This window comes from Bacillus rossius, chromosome 8 (assembly GCF_032445375.1).
Source record: "Bacillus rossius redtenbacheri isolate Brsri chromosome 8, Brsri_v3, whole genome shotgun sequence".
NCBI classification, from domain to species: Eukaryota; Metazoa; Arthropoda; class Insecta; order Phasmatodea; family Bacillidae; genus Bacillus; species Bacillus rossius.
Genome location: NC_086336.1, coordinates 48856572 through 48875151, shown reverse-complemented (window position 1 = coordinate 48875151; position 18580 = coordinate 48856572). Strand labels below are relative to the sequence as shown.

The 18580-nt window shown below is 42.4% G+C and overlaps 1 protein-coding gene across 2 annotated transcripts in view; it reads left to right on the top strand.

Moving 5' to 3' along the window:
• Nucleotides 1–18580, top strand: part of LOC134534886 (zinc finger protein jing) — a 334798-nt gene that overhangs the window by 262585 nt on the left and 53633 nt on the right. The window contains exon 1 of one of the 2 annotated variants that reach the window (XM_063373554.1): nucleotides 6101–6669. The exons of the other annotated variant lie outside the window; for it this stretch is intronic. Within the exon in view, the coding sequence (XP_063229624.1) occupies nucleotides 6641–6669 (29 nt within the window). The 5' untranslated portion in view covers nucleotides 6101–6640. Of the gene's footprint in view, nucleotides 1–6100; nucleotides 6670–18580 lie in introns of those variants that run through there. 2 annotated transcript variants of the gene reach the window in all.

The window sequence follows — 18580 nt, the reverse complement described above, 5'->3', positions numbered from 1 at the left end:
TTCGAATGTTGTATAGTTGGTTCCTGTTACAGAACACTGAGATGTTTTAAAAATAGTACGAGTATGGCTGAAGCCGCTAATTTAAATTTAAAAAAAAAATAGTTCGTCGGTCAATAGTTGTGTTGTGCCGCGTCATATTTTGCGAAAGTTTTTTTCTTTATTTTTTTTTTAACTAAGACTTGAATGTACGCCCGCTTGAAGGCTTGTACGCCGTGACACAGGTGCAAAAAGGTGCCGCGCGGAACCGGTCGTCTTTGCTTTGTGTCTGCTTCCCCTCTTTCGCTATCTCTCCCCCTTCCCCCGTGTATTGTCTCCCCTCCTTCCGAGCCTCTTCCCCCTCCGACATCCAGACCCTCCCTACCTCACCCCCTCCAGTTGTCTCCACGGCTTCCCGTCACGTACCAGCTGATCCCGTCATCTCGAGGGAATTATCTCGTCTCTTAGTTCACGGCTCAGGGATTTGAGACGCGCCATTACTACGGTACATGTACCATCGTTAAGCCGTATGTATCATGTATGCAGATTTACTATAGTGTATTTGGCTTCAATAATCAACGAAAACCCAACGATTGTGAACCATGACTTTGGGGAAATGGTTAGAATGGTAAATATCTCTTGTTACCAGAGCATTCGAAGACGATGTTAATTATAACTGCGCAAGTCCGAATTAAAACTTCGTAGTCAGTTGAGCACCGAATTTGTGCCGGGTTTTCTCGACCGTTGCTGGGAATTTTGATTTCAGAGCAGATTTGCGTCCCATTGCTTTGACCGTGTCATTGCGAGAGATGATAATAATAATAATAATAATAATTTTCTGCTGTTTGGTTGGTAGGTTTATGTTGGCCGGTAGTTACGGAAAATAGATCCGAGTGTTTACGCCTCGTTAAAAATTATCGTAATTTTTTTATTTCTGAGGCATCTGAAACTAGATATATTTTTTTATAAAGACATACTAGAATTATGATCGTCGCAGTAGTTGCATAGTTGTGTCCATAACGAGTATACAGTTGCACATAATCAATTATCATTAGGTCCGTGTCCGTAAAATCTGTCACGTATAATTTTGTCTCGGGGACATTGAAAGTTCTGAAAGGTACCAACGGCCAACGAATCATTCTGCCGCCAAGTGTTCGTGAAATATCTTCATGAGGTGATCCGCATACGTAAACAAACATAATTTATATGTTGGTTTTGCAAGTGTGGCCGTTGGGAATCGGGCGCCACTACTTTCGAGAACTTTCCAAAATTTGAGACCGAGTTACGCGACGTGGGACTCGTATAAGGCTGCGCGATTAAGGTGGCGGTGAACGTAGTATTTCCATTGTTTCCTTACAAACGCGCCGTGGTGTTGCTTGGAAGAGGGCGTCTCCCCTTCTTCCCTTTTCCCTCCCTCCCCATTTTTTTTTTATCTAGTGTGGGGTGAGCGGCCCTTGGGCCGGGAGCATGCGTGGTTGCGTGCGTGCGTGCGAGAGCGCTGCGACTCCGGCTGACCTTGACGTGGACTCTAGGTCCATTGACCGCTCCTCCCCTCCTTGTTTCTCCCTTCTCCTGTTCCCTTGCACTGGTCTACCCATCAACGATTGTGTTTACCACCCCGACACTCTCCACATCCCTCCCTCCCTTCATCCTCGTTCACTTGCATATTTGGAGCGCGCCGTTCGACAACGTAGGCCTAGCTGGGAAGTTCTCTCTCTTTTTTTTTTAATTAATCGGGCTGATCAACGCTCGCCAGATACGGATCTAAACTTTCCTTCGTCCGAGGCGGAAATTTGTGATCAGTTACCCTCCCTTCTTCTTCCTCCTCCTCCCCCCCCCCCTCATCAAAATGAATAAACATACCGGGCGTAATTTAAGTTGAAATCTATCGAACACTTACGTTTTTTTAAGTGTGTACTTTTTTTTCTCACTTGGATTTATGGCAATAATTTAGTTCAAGGTTCAATGGAAACACAAGATGATTAAAAAAAATAATTAGAATTAATTGTGATACATTGTTAAATTACAATATTAAAAAAATATATATATTTGACGAAGTGAAGAAACTAAACCTTCTACTCCCCACTCCCTTATCCTCCGCGGTCTCTATGCAAGTGTGTGCGCAAACTAGCTAGAAACTGTAATGAAAATCTACATTGAAAAAGAAATGATTATTCATCATTTTTAAAATAAAAAACTGTGTGTTTAGCGTAATTATATTTTCTAATCGCCTCCAGTTCGTCGGATCATCGTGCGGTTTCCCCCCTTCCTCCCTTTTTTTCTCATAATACGGCGCCTGCTACCCCGGCTAGATACGTCCTTGACGCCCTTTTTTTATCGCCTGATACGTGGATGGCGGGGGCTGAATTTCATATATTTATTTCAAAAAACTGAAATTAATTAAATTATTTTTAAAAAAACATGGAGGAATCTGAAAATTTGGTCAGGGAGATTCACGGAAATGTCAAGGGAAGTTCATTTCAGATTTGTTACGTACACATTGGCCAGATATTCGAAACCAGAGAAGCCAATGGACAATGGCTTATCAGGTTTTTTTCGTCTATCCCTGTGGTAGTTTCGGTAAAAGTGTGCGATTCCTGGCGTTATAGGAACCCAGACGCCAACTTCATTCACACGACGGTTGCTGAAAGGTTTTTACCTGATACCACTTTGTTGTCTTCGGGTACCTCCGTTTTTTTTCGGCTGACTGCTCCCTGGGAATCATGCTGCAAGTTTACGACGTTTTCGTCATATTTTTCTTCGCACTGAAATTAAGTATTGGAAATTGCAAGTAAAATATATGCATACAAGCAAACAATTACATAACTACAGTGCTAAAAAAAAACTTCCCCTTCTTACTATCTCTCTCTTTCTCTCTCTCTTTTTCTTTCTTACGGAGAAGAACTAGACAACAGAATAGCAGCTGTAAAGAACACTAGCAGCGTAAATGAGTTTGCCTCGCCTCTTAACAACTAGCTGCTCCTCGCTTGGGGATGTTAAACGTAACGAGGAAGTAGAAAATAAATGTCAATTATGCCTAAACAGGAACACGGGCTTCAAGAGAGTACACACGGGACATAGTCGTGCTGGAGACTTTTGCAGGTTCATCGCGTAGCTGTTGGATTTCTGTGCGAAGATAAGTTCACCAATAAGTGTGCTTTTTAAAGACGTTGGTGTAAATTTTACTACCATATCGTTTGTGGTGAAATATAATTTTTAAACTATTGGCGTGAGTTTTTGTAATCTGTTCGTTAATATGCTATTACTTGAATAGGGCAATATTACACGTGAATGCCGTTGTTTTGTAATTATTGTGCTTATTTATTTTTTATTTCAAAGGTAATGCTACACCAATATTTTTTTTCGTATGTGTAAAGAACTTAGCTCCCGATGTACGGAATTTGGTAGGAGTAACTTCGTGAAAATGGAACGGAAGTCGATAATTTGTCACGAAGATGGCGGACACACTTGTAGCATCATTAGGGGCAGGAAATTTTCGCGAAAAAATCTGAACGCCTACTAGACTGCAACAAGGTATACCCACACCAGCGGTTTCTTCCTTGTGATTGGCGGCCGTCTGCGAGAGAAGTCGTTGCCTTGTTTGCACGAGCCACTAAAGACGAGTTTGATTCCACACTGAATTAGTGTTATTGGTTGTTGTAACAATCGACATACACCTCAAAGTAACTCACCCAATTACGAAACACAGACGATGATACAGTGTTTTAACTTCCAGCTACTCTCGGGATCTTTTCGCGAAATTTTCATGGCCCTAAGCATCATGAACCCGTATATAGTCACTTTCGTTAACATAAGGGGACAAACCAAACGTACTGGTGTACTAAATAAAACTTAATGATAGTGAAACTACCCTGGAATACATTTGGTAAACTAAAATAGTTACAGTAAAAAATAATCACAAGTTTTAAAACACCTAAGAAAATTGACATGACAATGATTATAATACATTTTTCCTTCCGTATTCTCAATAGGCTTAGTAGCACAGCAGTAGAGAGTGCGCTTGTTATCCTAAGGGACGAGGAAAACTGGATTTTGTTTTTACTTTTTTAATAACATAATGATAATGTTTAAGCATCTCAGTAAGGTTAGGTTTTGTTTGTAGGAAGTATTTACAAGCTGATCTTAGTAATTTAAGCAAAAATAAATATACGAACATATACTTAATATTATAATTTGTTTAAAAATGTTTGAGGTTAATATTTTAGCAATGCCATATAACTTACGTGAGCGAAAACTGATAGTACTAACTGGTTAGTGAATTTTAACAAGATGAACAGTATTTTAATATAAATTCCTTATAGAAAATCAGGTCCAAAGCCGGGGTTTAGTATTATTTCAAGTCTTTTCCGCTTTTATCGGAACCGTTTCCAATAATTAAAATTTTCTGTTTGTTTCGTGCTGCTATGTGTGCGTGATGTTGGTATGCAAAGTTTACGATTCAGGCAGCGAATTCTAGCGGCGGGCGCAGAAAGTAGGCGTGTGATTCGCATCCAGAAATTTTTGTATTAGAAAAACGACTATTTTATTTATCAGTTTATTTATAAAGCTCGGCATTATTTCAAAGCATTCCACGTTAACCTCCGTGTCCGAGTTTTCTTATTTTAAGTTTATTTGCATTGTGAACTCACTTGAGTTGTTGGCACTGTACCGTGGTTAGATATGTTTTACGCATGACTGGCGAGTACTGAAAGATTCGCTCAGATATTTTTTATATATATTTAATAATTACTTCATTCAACGTTTCGTTGAGACTTTCGGTGATCAATACAAACACAGCTAGGTTCAGCGTGTTTATAGTAAAAGTAAAAAAAAAAGAGTTAAACTTATTGGGCTTGACGTTGATATAGAGGTCATTAGAAACGAATCTAATGGAGCATGGGCGGAATGAATATGTGTGGAGGGGAAACGGGGTTTTCCTCTATAATACCCACTGGCGCGTGGAAACGTCGGCAGAGTTTACCGCTCGCAAAAATTCCGGGCTTGACATGTGTTGCTTTGGTGATTTATTTTCCTAGCCTAAGTTAATCTAAATGTGTGTTTGTGTGTGTGTGGTGGGGAGGGGGGCGGTACAGGTTAGGGGAGGATCTAAGTGTGTCTCAGGCCGAAACTTATACACTATACCATACGGGGTTTAAACCATGCAGAATAGGGCGCGTGCATAATGTGTTTATTGGGGTTTATTGGCCAGCCATGTCTGCGATTGGCGCCCCTTTGGTTGCCTAGCCTAAAAGCTAACTAAAGTGACCCAGGTAAAACCTTCATAGTCTCAGCGGAAAAACCCTGGGCCGGGTCATGCGGGGACCAATTAATCATGCATTAATGCAAGCAAGAAAACTACTGGAAAAAGGGGGGGGGGGGGGGGAGGTCCAGGCAAGAGAAGAGTTGGGTGGGGCAGAAAGGAATCAACCATGCAGGGGTTGGGCGCTTGGGCCTTGCAGCCCGCATTATTATTGTTGGGTCACACCTGGGTTGTATACACCAAGGGCGCATGCGCCCCCAGAGGTGGGCGACCTTACTCGTCAGCCCAGCTGCTGTGGTGGATTGGAAGGATCCCACCACTCAACCATCAAGTCGAGAGCATGCCAGTCCTCAGCTTCATTCACTTCGGCAGAATCGGTGCCGTGGCGACTAGCAAGCACAGAACAAGGGGGGAAATTAAGAAGTGCGACTCTTACAGTGGAAATTGAAACCATGTTTCACGCGACATGTGTCGCTATCTGTTGGGCGGGCCCATAACTACCAGCAAATAAAAAATCGGAATAGAGGTTCTCATACAAAGTTTTTTTTTAGTTAATACGTTTTTTTGGTTATATTAAGTTATCTCCTTGACGGCGCAAAACTAATTTAATCGATGTGAAAATACTTAATGCTGTTTTGTAATAAACTGTCATGTAATAAATAAAGAAGCAGGAGATGCAAAAACTCATTGTATTACACACACCAAAATTAGTGGCTACCTAAATAGAGTGAATTTTCACTGGTTTGTTTGCCTGATAATAGCTTATACATTACTTCTCCTATTAAATTAATGTAGTTATGTCAGCAATATGTTATGAAAAACTACTATCTTGCGGACGGGCCCATAACTACTTCAAAAAACTAGGTCTCAGCCTCGGTAATTAGAGATTATAGCAAGCATCGCACTGGGCGAGTTTGAAACCAGCGAGTACATTCGCAAGAAAGTACAGCCGGGGTGAAATCTCCCAACGTAGTCGCCCCTTTCAGATATCGAACACAGCCCTGATATAACTTACCACAGTCTACTCATTGTAATGGAAAATTGCCTGTTAGTTAAGTCTCGCCATTTTATTATTCTTTTTGCCACGTGTGATTGGTGAAAGTAATTCCCGTAACAGTTTCGCCTCGTGCTGATGCACCGTGTGGTTAACGATGTTGTGCTGAATCACGCTGTGTGTGTTATGTTTGCGTCCACGTGCAGTAGATGTCGCTTACTCCGAGTCCCCCCCCCTACCCACTCCCATCGCTTGCCACACTACCCTAGTCTTTGGATCTGCTGACTTGGCAGGCTCGTGTCTGCGAATTGGTGTCGTGTGACAGGCTTAGGTTCGCAAGAAATGGAAGTGTCAGCTGTTGATGTTCGGACGTTGGAGCACCCGTCCACCTACGTGGCTTCGGTCGGGCGATGCGTTGCCACTCGACGCTGCCGTTGAGGTCTGTGAACACGTTGTGTAAACTGCTGCCAACATCGGTATAGATAAAATTGCTTGTAGTAAATTAAATATCTTGCGTCACGAGTCAATCTACATTTGGTGAGTACGTAGCATATTTTTTTTTTGTAGTTTTCTTTTGTCTCTTCTTTGGTGACGATTTTCTGGGCCAAGCTAAGTAAATTTGCCTGTTACGTACTAAGTTTACCTATTTCGTTAATACTGCAGTGATGGCTAAGACATCATATTGCATTTATCGTCCAAGACATAGGCCACAAAATACAAAATACCATTTGGTTTGATAATTGATAAAAGAGAAATAAAGACGGAATTGAGAAGAAAAAATATAAAAAAAAGCTCTTTAATTTGTAACCTGTTATTAGTTTTCTCATTACATGTTGAACTGAATGTACATACACGCATAGATACATATATATATTTTTTTAACCAAAGGGATAACTGTTTTCTTTCTAGTTGATAACATTTACATACGTAACGCATGAACTACAAAAGCTAAGTCGCTGTCACACCATGCGGTTGAAACGGAGCGGTTCCCAGTTTCTACTCTTGTGGGGTTTTTTTCTAGAGAATTTATTGTTTACATGTTAGATTTTGATGAAGTTTTTCTATTTGTTCTTGAGATACCGGCACTGTGCACTCATACAACAAAAGCGGTCGAAAGAATATTCAGCAAAAAAAAAAAAAAAAACTTCTGCAGAAGTTTTAGCCCCAGCGGCAGTAAAGCATAGTGTGACACCGGCCTAACTGGTAGTTGTGTGCCAGTCTTGTTTAAGACAATTACGCTTTGTTCCGAGTTCCGAGCACACATTGTATGGTGACTTGTGATTGTTAGAGACCTGCAAAATTCGCGGATTCATTCGGCGATAGGCTAGAATTCAAACACATATACCTCTTAGATAATTTTGCTATTGGCATACTGTTCATCTGGACGAATCTCAACCAGTTATAAACCCTCAACCAAAGATGGATCGAATCACAGACAAACCAGTTGAGACGACTTACAAGTCGGCAGCCAATGAACTTGCGTTATTTGCCCGAGTGTACAGGGGTATGTGCAGTCTATCCTGAAGGCCATCGAAACCGCGAATTTTGCAGGTATCTAGTGATTGTATAGTTGTACAGTGAAGCATTCACAGTAATCGCCACCCATCCGACACGAGGGTCGCGACTGAAAAAAAAAATTCGCGGGTTCAGTGACCTTCAGGATGGACTCCACAGTTCTCGGCATACTCGGGCAAATGTCCCCCAGCTAATTGGCTCCTCACTGCAGTCTCTGATTCGACACTTCCTCTGTCGAAGCACGGTGGCGCAAAATAGATTTCAGTTTCTAGCCTGTCGCGATACGAATCCCGCGAATTTTTTTACGGTCAACACGCGAAAGGCGCGGTGCGCCTCGTGAGAGAATCTTGCTGCTGTCGAAACCGCTGGCTCGTTGGTCGAGTGGTCAGCTGTTCTCCCGAGTATTACTGTTGGCGGAACACGGGTCTTGTTGCGTCACTGATCGCGTCCTTCGCCCGTCACACGCCACGGGCCGGCGGAGGTGACGCAAATCGGAACGTCGGGTTCTCGTTCGAACCCCATCCCCCTGCTTTCTGGTGATTTCACCGTTTTCCCCTAAAACTACTTTGGGGGGGGGGGGGGGGGCTAATTCACTAACTGTTTAGGGTGATCGTATCTCGTAGCTAAAAGTCAGTAGTAGCCTTGCTAGTGACCTTAAAAATATGTATTCGGAGCGAATGTGTCGTCAACTCTCTGTCCGTCTTTACTGTCGAGATAAAATGGCGGTCTGATGAAATGAAATGTACGCAAGTGATGTTAATTAAGACGTGAAATACGAAATATAGGAAAATCTTACTTAAAACATCTTACGGAAAATTGAATATATTGTTCATAGATGTGGTTTTTTTTTTTTTGGAAATTGGAGTCTTAAAATTTAGTGTCGAATCGTAAAAATATTTATTATTGTAATTAAATTGCCTTTCATAGTAGTTTTATTGTTTGACTTGCAGGGTTTCAAAACAATCGTATATTTTATTTAGCTAAGAAAAAAATATTACAATAAATGTGGCAAAAATAAAGAAAATAATGCATTACTTCTTTGGGTAACAGCATTGTTTTTTTTAACCTATGGCTGTTTTTGATACACAATTATTTTTCAAGAAGGCCAGCCAAGTTCTCCGACCTTAACTTTTCTTTTCGTTAACAATAGTGGTCAGAGAATACCAAATCATGGATAGTGTTGTCAAGAGAAGATTAAAGCTAAAGTCTGTGTTGTAAACTGGCGAAAGTTAGCAACTAGCCCTCTAGTCCCCGAGCCGAGTTCTGCCCCAACTCTTCCGTCGAGTGATTGTTGGATGTTACCATATACTACCTTCGCCACCCCCTGCCTCCGTCGCGAATTCCCTCGCTGTCGAAGTGGACGTCTTAGAGCTCAAGGGGTTCTTAATCTTTTATTATTTTGTTTCTATAATGCTTCGTTTTGCTCATTATTTTTAATAAATTAATAATAAAACTATCGTGTATTGTTTACATAATTGTTTTTATTTCAATAATAATTTATTTAATGCTTTTTAGAAACTTAAATGCCTATTTTCAAGTCACTCTTAGCATAAAATAAGAGCATGTAATCGTTTGAATTTAGCCTTTGTCATGTGATTCTTAATTTTTTTTGTATATTATTCATAATACATAATTTTAAAAACTCAGTTTTTCGCGCAATTCACAAATTGTTCAATACTTCTTGAATGTTCCTGATTAAGAATATTATTAAATATCCATTTATCTTACCTATAAGATTTTCATTTTATGGTTTTTTCTTTAACTTTTTTTTGTACATTGAAAAATTTGTTTTCGCATAGGTTTTTTAGGTACGAAAAATTCTATACACAGTATTGCAAATGATATAGGTAGTGTAGGGAAGTTGTATCTTAATATCCCAGCACAATATAGTAGGGTCGCTCCTTGAAGTCATACAGAGGCGCGTTACCGCCGCGAAGACAGCACGCCAGTTCGGTGCCTGGCACAGAGGCGAAGAGGCGTGCGACGCGCGATACCAGTGTCGCCCTTAGCGCGTTTGGAGCTCGTGTGCCCAGCTGGTTGATCGTGATCTCTCTATGTATCTTAAGTTTCTGCTTGCATGTGTGTAATATATATTCCTGACTCTTGAGGTGTAGATTCGTATTCGTGGCAGGCACTCTTTTAAGAGTCGAATTTTGTGTTTTTTTTATTTTTTTAATTGTTTTTTTTATAAGAAGAAGTGGATTCGACACGTCGTTCGACTGGATCGGCGAGTCTTGCGATGACGGCGGCGAATTCCCCACTCGCTTGTTGGTCCTCTGCGTGGCTGGGACGGGACTTAGTAAAGGGAGGGGGGGGGTCGTGTGAATCTCTCCCTCGCCCGCCGAGCCGGGCGATGTTTCATCTTCATTCCGCCTGTGCTGGGCCTCCATCTTGTCGGGTCTGGCCCCGCCCCTTCTCTCCGGGGTGAATTAGCCTCCTAGCCGCGGGGCTCGCCTTCCTTCCTGCAGCAGCGTCGGCATCGCATTATTCCCTTTTTTTTTTAGATTGAAAAAAAAAACACGATGAATTTACGGCTTGTGTTCATCAACACTAACCGTTATTATTCTGACAGCCAAGGTAGTGCTTTAATAAGTTAAAAAAAAGTGACCCACGTTATTTATTCGCCGCGGGTCTTTGGAATTTTCGCGAGTATTTATTCTCAGGGAAAGTGGATTATCGTTAAACTGGGGTTGTATGATATTTTTGGTGTTGATTTTTTTTTAAGTATGCGCATACGCTCAACGTGACGCGAGACGCTACAAAGATCATAGCGGGCTTCAACCCCTCCATATCCCCTCCTCTTTTTTTTTTTTTTTTTTCAAATCCGTAGGCTAGTCGAAGCTCGTGAACGGATTCGTGTTCCAGCCGCCGAGGCCACGTGGCACGTGTACGTACCTGGGATAATGAAGTTAGCGATGCGTGTACTACAATTGGAAATTTTATGGGATCCACCAAAAAAAAAAGAAGATTTCTCGGGTTACAACTTATGTTGGTACGAACTCGGTGCCCGCAATTTATTAATAGTCACGCTGGTGCCAAGTTCGAACAATTTCCTTGGCAAGTTAGTGATCGTGGGCTAATAGTTTAGGACATCGGTTATTGTTATGCCTGGGGAGGGCGTTTATTCGTTATACTTATTTTACGGCCACTTAAAATGTCGTCAGCGATGTCGTTAGACGGTAAAACACGACTGTGCAGAACAGAGATATTGGTTCGTAGCTAGGAACCAGCCCAGCGTTTGCCGGGGAATGATTTCGGGGAAACTATAAACTATGGAAAACCGATATCGGGATGTATGAACTGTTAACACAAACCAGGGACATCAAGTGCGCGAGTATAGTGTCTCGCCACTAAACAACGTCTCTGCGTCCTGTTGGTGGAAGCGTCGATCCAGCTCAAGAGTAGCGCCACAGACGGCCGACGCACGACGATATATTTTTTTCCCCTTAACCTAACTTACTATTTGTGTGAGGAGTCAAGGTTAGGAAGGGGCCTAGGTGCGTCTCGGGCTGAATCCCATACACTTCAGTCATGCTGGGGATTTAGCCGTGCAGGGCGAGTGTCGCACGCGTCGTTTTCTTTTCGTTCGGGGATCGACCAGGCACGGCAGCGATTGGTGCCTGACTAACTCCCCTGTTTTAAATCTATACTTGAATATTTGTTAAGTTTGGTTGGTGGGCGCAGGGAAAAACCCCCGGACACAGACGTGCAGAGTGCAATGGACATGCATTGATAGTGTGTGAGAATACAGGATGAAGAGTTGGTCGGGGATACATGCGGGAATTTGGGGGCACTTGGACGCTAGGTCCTCTTTTCGTATTTAAATAGCGTTCTGGATTTTTGGATAACCCAGGGACGCGAGCGCGCCTGGCGGCGGTTGTCTGCACTCACCACCACCCACTCGGCCTCGAGCTTCGCCTGTGACTTTAGGAGGAGGAAGAAGACGCACGACCTCAAGTGTGGCGCTGCTTATCGCGGTGCGATACACCCTCCCCGGGTGTTTCGGCGGAGCCGGGTAAATATTTGGGGCCGCCTGTTCTTCCCGTCGCGGGCAGGAAACACGAGCCGGGTCGGCGAACCCTTTTGGCGCCCGACCGGAGGTACGCCCCTCGCGTCCCCGTGTCTGTCTGGGAGTCGTCCACCCAGGCGCTGCAGCAGTCAGCCAGCTAGCGGGGCCTCAGCTCTTCGCTGGCACGTACAATGAGGTGTCATGCAGACATTTGCAGGAAGCCATAAATTAAGAGACCCGGAATATTCCGCGTGTTCGATGACTAGAGACCCGACAAATTCGCGGGTTCAGTGACCTCCAGGATGGACTCCAATATCCTCTACACACTCGGGCAAATGCCAACTGTTCATTGGCTGCTGACTTGTGAGTCGTCTCGACTGGGTGGCCTGTGATTCGACACTTCTATGAGTGTGGGTCTCTGATTGACCCTCAGTCCTCCAGATTAACAGTGAACCAATGACAGAAGCAGCACTAAGGTATAATTATTTGAATTTCAGCATAACACGAAATGAACCCGCGAATTTTACGGGTCTCTATCGATGACCTATATGATGATGTGCTATGTCTAGTCTTTTAAGAGGCCCGCTTAGTCAGGGGTGTATGTGTGTTAGTGTGGCGTGATGATGTTTGAGCGGTAACCACAACATTATATGGCGATTAAATGAAGATTAAGGTGTAATGAAAGTCCCTTTAAAGTTCTATCAAGACTCTATACCGGTTGTTTATGCTTAAAAATTACTCTTGAGAACACGCGTTTGAGCCATTTCCACTCTTATAAAAATACCGTTTAAAATCTTTTTATCGTGAAACAAAACTACTTATCCGTCTTCAGATAATTCTTAAATGTTTTTCGTAAACAAGACCTCACTCTGATGCCTTGAGCAATTTTTAAGTCGCGTGGTTTTTCCTGAAACTCTGCATTTAAATCTCCGGCACGCTTTACGTTTACTTGCATTTTGTTTCCTTTTAAAGCCTCACTTTCAATATTTATTGTGGCACATTAAATAGAAATAGTTTGAGATTCCACTTAGATCTCTGAAAAGGTGTAAGCTCTCTAACGTATATGCGAATAGTAGATCTATTTCGTGATATATTTATATTTGCGTGTTCTGTATCAAAATGACCGGTAAGTATACAAAAGTTGTAATAATACGCTACTTTTGTTGGAAGTTGGTGCTGGAGAACTGGCTTATCGGAAATAATGGATAATGTATTTAAAATGAAACCCCTCACGTCCGGGTAATGCTAAATTGAAGGAATTTCTAAAACCACCGCAAAACTTTGTCGCCATCGTAGAATGATTTCTTTGAAATGATTGGGCTTAAAACTGTTATATCACATCTTTTTTTTTTTTTTTTTTTTTTTTTTTTTTTTTTTTTTTGCTGGCGTTTTTGGGGGTTGTCTTTCTTTCATCCGCCTGTGCCATATCGCCGGCCGTTTTTCATTCTCTCGAGGTTCTGAAGTGATACATCCGTCCGCTGACCTCTGCGGCTGGGCCAGTTAACCTAAACAGCTCTTCGTGCCTATCTTCACGAAATGCCACTCACATCCCCGCTAAGCCGGCGTGAGCCCCTTCACAGTTCTGCGAGGCCTTAGTGGCTGAGTTCGGCGGCTGTTCGCTGGTTGTCTGATGCCATGGCTGGAATGGCCGCTTTTACCGTAAAACGTTTTCCGAACTAGCAAGGTGCACGGTTAGTTATTCCGAATGGATATTTTTTTTTATTTTGTCGTATTGATGAGATTTAATTTGTGTAAGGTATACCTCCTCAAAAACTGTGCCGAAAATTTCGACTCGATTTTTAATAATCATATTCGGTTCCCGTTTTATTTTTTTCGTTCTTCCTCTTGTACAAGATATGCAGCACGAAATTCGCATATGTATTAGGTATAATGAGTTTTTTAACCAGCCCGTGATACGTAAGCCGAAATATGTGCACGCGTGTTTAAGTCCGTGGAACTTTTGTGCACTCGTCTATGTCTTCTTGTGTTCACAAATATGCCCTCCGTTGTGCGAGACGCGAGTATTTGCAAGACGAAGCACATCTCCTCCCCCGCTTCGTTTTTGAAGTGAAACTTCTGTATAGCCGGTGGAGTAATATGAGATGGGTAACGGAAGCGAGTAGCTAACGGGAGTTCAACGTGCGTAACAAGTATTGCTCGATGGCGCGGGGTTAAAAAAAAGGAGAAAAAAAGTTTTGAATTGAAACGTTACATGTGGTAGCTGCAGAGCATGATTTCGTATACTATAAATACTTTTGTAAACGTTCACGTACTTTCATTTACTGACGCATAATTTTTCATACGTTTGCATTTTTTTTTTTTTTTTTGCAATTTTAAACACTTGAGGTGGGGTCCGGTGTTAGCGTTAGAATTGTGACAGTTTTGTATAGTCATTTCCAATTGAGTTATGTATCATATTTTAGCTATCATAAACCCATTGATTTATTCTGAGATTCATTTGAAGACATTGGCAGACACTAGTCAATATAACAAAAATATATATTTGATTTTGAAAATGTGAATTATAAAACTTTATATATATATATATATATATATATATATATATATATATATATATATATATAAACTGGACTTCGTTTTCCTGTGTGGTTGTCTTCCATCTTTATTGTCCTCTCGTGCGGTTTCGCTATGGCATACCGTGAAAAAACCGGCAATAGCGTTCGTCATAAACATTTTTTTTTCTTTCTTTCTTCTGAATCTGTCTATGCACGCTGGGCATTCTGGCGGTGGTGAAGTTTCGCAACTGCCACCAGCACCTTGCAGAACTGCTCCGCTGTATTTCATCTTTTTTTTTTTTTTTTTTTTCACCGGCGCGCTCTTTGGAAAAGTGTGTTGGGGGGGGGGGGGGGGAGCCTCGCGCCCGCGGGGGAGCAGTCCGTTGCCCCGGCGCGGCTCGCCCAAGAGTTACTGCCGGCTGTAAAACCCGAGGCGGCGCGTCGTCGTCTTCGTCGTCGTCGCTCCTGCTGATTTATCCCTTCTCCCCCCCCCCCCACCCTTCTTTCTGACTAACCCTCCCCTCCTCCCACCCAAGGGGTGGGGGGGGGGAGGGGACTCTGGCCCCGGCCAGTCGCCGCGACCTGCACCAACCCGCGAACCGACGCCCCAGGTCCTCTGGCTTCGGACCTCCGGCCGTGCGCGCGCGGTCATCACGAACCAGGGACCCCGCTCCCACTTGTTAGGGCTTTCCATGTCCCGCAGAGGCCAGCCAAAAAAAAAATAATAATAAATCCCATACGCGATTTTAAAACTGCTCAACACAGCCTTTGAATATATATACACTGTATAGAAGTCGCGAGTGGATAGGATTTACTCTACGTTTTTCAGGAGCGTATGATGAGCAGCTTGGGAACTTCACCGCTGCAGTGCGCTGCCGTAACGCCCTGTATCGTCTTAGGTTGTTATTTACACGTTAGAGCGCAGCACTGTCGCCCGCTGTCATTCCCCGCACCCCGCATCCATCATTCACTGCAGCTCAAGGTCGTTCAACGGGAGGGGGGAAGGGGTGTTTGAAGAGTTCGACACTTGTCCGCTAGGGACCACCACAAGTCGATGCCCCATGAGATGGTGGCGATTGCGGCGGTGAATTAACCAACTACCTCAAACCGTATTAGAAATTTTAACCTGGGCTGGCAACTTCTATACAGTATATTTATTCAAAGACACAGCCGAGCGGGGTCTTGTTTATCAGTGACATTTAATATTGCGCTGAGTGCAAATGAATAGTTCTTTTTTCCCCGTATTTTTTCATTTTTAAACTTGTGTTTTCAGAAAAAGGTTAAAAATTATGGCATGAAACACCTGATAACAGATTTTCGAAAGTGCTCGGGCATTAAACCTTTTTGTCACCGTTTCTCCGCCACATGATGTTACGATTTAATACAATTTATTTCTTGGGCGTACGCCATTAAAGTTTTTCGCTGCTCTTTTTTTTTTATAGGAAAAGTTCATGACAAGCAAAATAAGAAATTAAAAAATGAATACATAAAACCCACAGACAACAAGTGAAACTCAGCTGATGTTAAAACAGGTATTATGAACAACACAACGACGAACACAGTGGAGTTCCTATGACAAAACATTCGTGACGTTTCGGGAACTGGCACCTGTTCCCGTCACCAGGCACAGACTGATAATCGGACACTGGTTACCTCTTAAATCTCACGGTTGCCCTTTGCACGACGAGAAGACTGCGCGCCAGTTCCTAGCCTTGCGCTTAGAGGTCGGGTATTGACGGGTCGTTACCACAACGCCGAAATACCATAACGCCGAATGTCAAAATTGACCACAACGCCGACAGCTAGAAAACTGATGTGTACCACAACGCCGAAATAACAACAATGAATTTGTGTGTGTTTCTTAAATGTACCTTAACGCCGAAATACCTCAATCAAACCTAACCTTACCTAACCTAGCGTAATATAACCTAGCCTAACCTAACCTAGTCTAACCTAACCTAGTCTAACCTAACCTAACCTTTGTGGCAGTCCTGCAATGACATTTTTCGGCGTTAGTGTATTTCGGCGTTGTGGTACACAGCAGTTTTCTAGCTGTCGGCGTTGTGGTCAATTTGGCATTTCGGCGTTGTGGTGCGTCCCCGGTATTGACCATTGGCGGGCGGCCTTCTTCACGCCTCGTCCCAGGAAGAGGTGTGCGGCCGGGGAGGTTGGCAGTGCCGGAGGATAGGGTTGTGGGTGTGGGGGAAGGGGGGAGCGTTTCCATTGTAGTTGCTGGTCGTCTACCTTAGGCTCCCTTCCAGGTTCTTCCTGGGGCGCGCCCTCTGACCCTCCCCCGCACCCGTCGGCAACTTGCAGCCCACACTTTCCTCCTCCCACGTCACCGCGCCGAGACAACATAACAGCCGTGTGATTGGTTTGCGAGGTGTACTTTCGTGTCGTGTTGCTGGTCTCGAATATTTTGACAGTCCTTAAAAGTAGTATCGATGGTCTACGTATCCTTCTGCTACTGTCGTTCCGGTCAACGGCCCGCCTAGTCAGGCGGAATGATGAAGGTCTACGCTCACTGGTGTTGTTTTTTTTATAGCCTCCAAGCGCAATGCTGTGAACTGGCACGCAGTCTTCTCGTCGTGCGAAGGGAAACTATGCGATGTGAGTGGTAACTATAACATGTATGGCAGAGAAAATTAACACGCTTGATTGTTTCAAAGAATCTGTACCGGATGATTCATGCCTAAATATTATCATTGAAACACCAGTTTTTATTCCTTTTCACTGACATAAAAAATACAGTGTGTAAAACAAAATACGGAAACAACTACTCACCCGCACCCTCAGCGTATTCTTAATTGCTTTTTCGTAAAACAGACGCGTCAATCGGATATCTCATGCAGTTTTCAAATCGCGTGGCCCTGAAAAGATTTGTGAACAGATTCCATGTAATTCTTTGCAAGTGACACCGAAGAAGAAAAAAATATTATGTACTTTTACAAAAGATTCATTTGGAAACGAGTTGCCAAGAAATAGTTTTTAAATACTGCAATAAATATATTTTAATTTTCTACAACAAATACCTATGATTATTTTTGCATATATGAAATAGTTTTTTTCTAAATAGGTAATACTGAGTATTTATTTCGAAAATTGGCGCACAATTTTGTATATTTAATTGATGTTTCATTCACGCATAGTATTTTTTAAACCGTGGAAAAGATAATCGAATATTCAAATATTTGACTTTTATTTTGTTGTATCATGCTTAATGTGCGCAGTTAATTACTGGAAAGCTATTTCAGGGAACGGTTTACAAAGAACTTTTACTGTTTGAGGTACCGGGACAAACACAAAACATAAATGCCCTGTTAAGAATTTTAAACCTAGTAGGTATCTATTACTGCGAACACTGTTTTTGTAGTGATACAGTTGTTTTCATGAGAATGCACCTACTACTTACAAATATCTGTAAATTGTACATGAATTTTTCTGTTCCATGTACTTATATATATATACACACATACATACATATATACACACATACATACACATACAGAACATGATGAGATATGTCGAATTGGAGACAATTTAAACGATGCAGACTGAAGCCTCAGCCAAGACTAAGCACCACATCCGTGTTCATAACGTACTAAAGAAAAATATTTTCCAATTCCTTTGTTGGAAGACCAGTGAGGACCCACCGTTATAAAATACCAATCATTAAGACGTACCATGCAAAATTTTAAAACAAAATAAATGTGATTTATATCGTTCACTGCGTGTGACTATCAATATAGGTTTTTTTTAATATAGCAATATTTATGGAACTTGCAAACAAATACAGTGTTTTTTTTTGTCATGCAAATATGTTACAGTTCTTTGGAAAAAAAATCTTGAGATTGTGTGTCCGTGATTGTGCTCGTTAATTTGCACCGTTCTGCTCTTATATCCGCGATCCGGTTATATTTTCCCTGGAATGATCCAAGAATCATTCCTGTGGACGTATGGACGACACGTGCCGGACCTACGGCATCGTCGCTGCGAGCAGCAGCTGGCAACACTGTCTGAGCAGTGTGTGGTGCAGTGGAACGACGTGAAATGTGCAGAATCGATTATGATACGGCGAGCAAGTGGTTGGTGCTGTTGCCACGTCTCTGTTTTATAAGCCGACGACGGAAAACACATACGTACTCGTATTTAAAAGTTATTACAAAACAAACCAGTCCGAAATAACGAATAGGTTTTGCCTTATTGAATTAAAATGACGAGCATTTCGAACACTTATATATGGGTGCTTGATGTGAAAAGAAGATAACCAGTTTGTATAAGTATTGTATGATATATCATATTGAACTTTT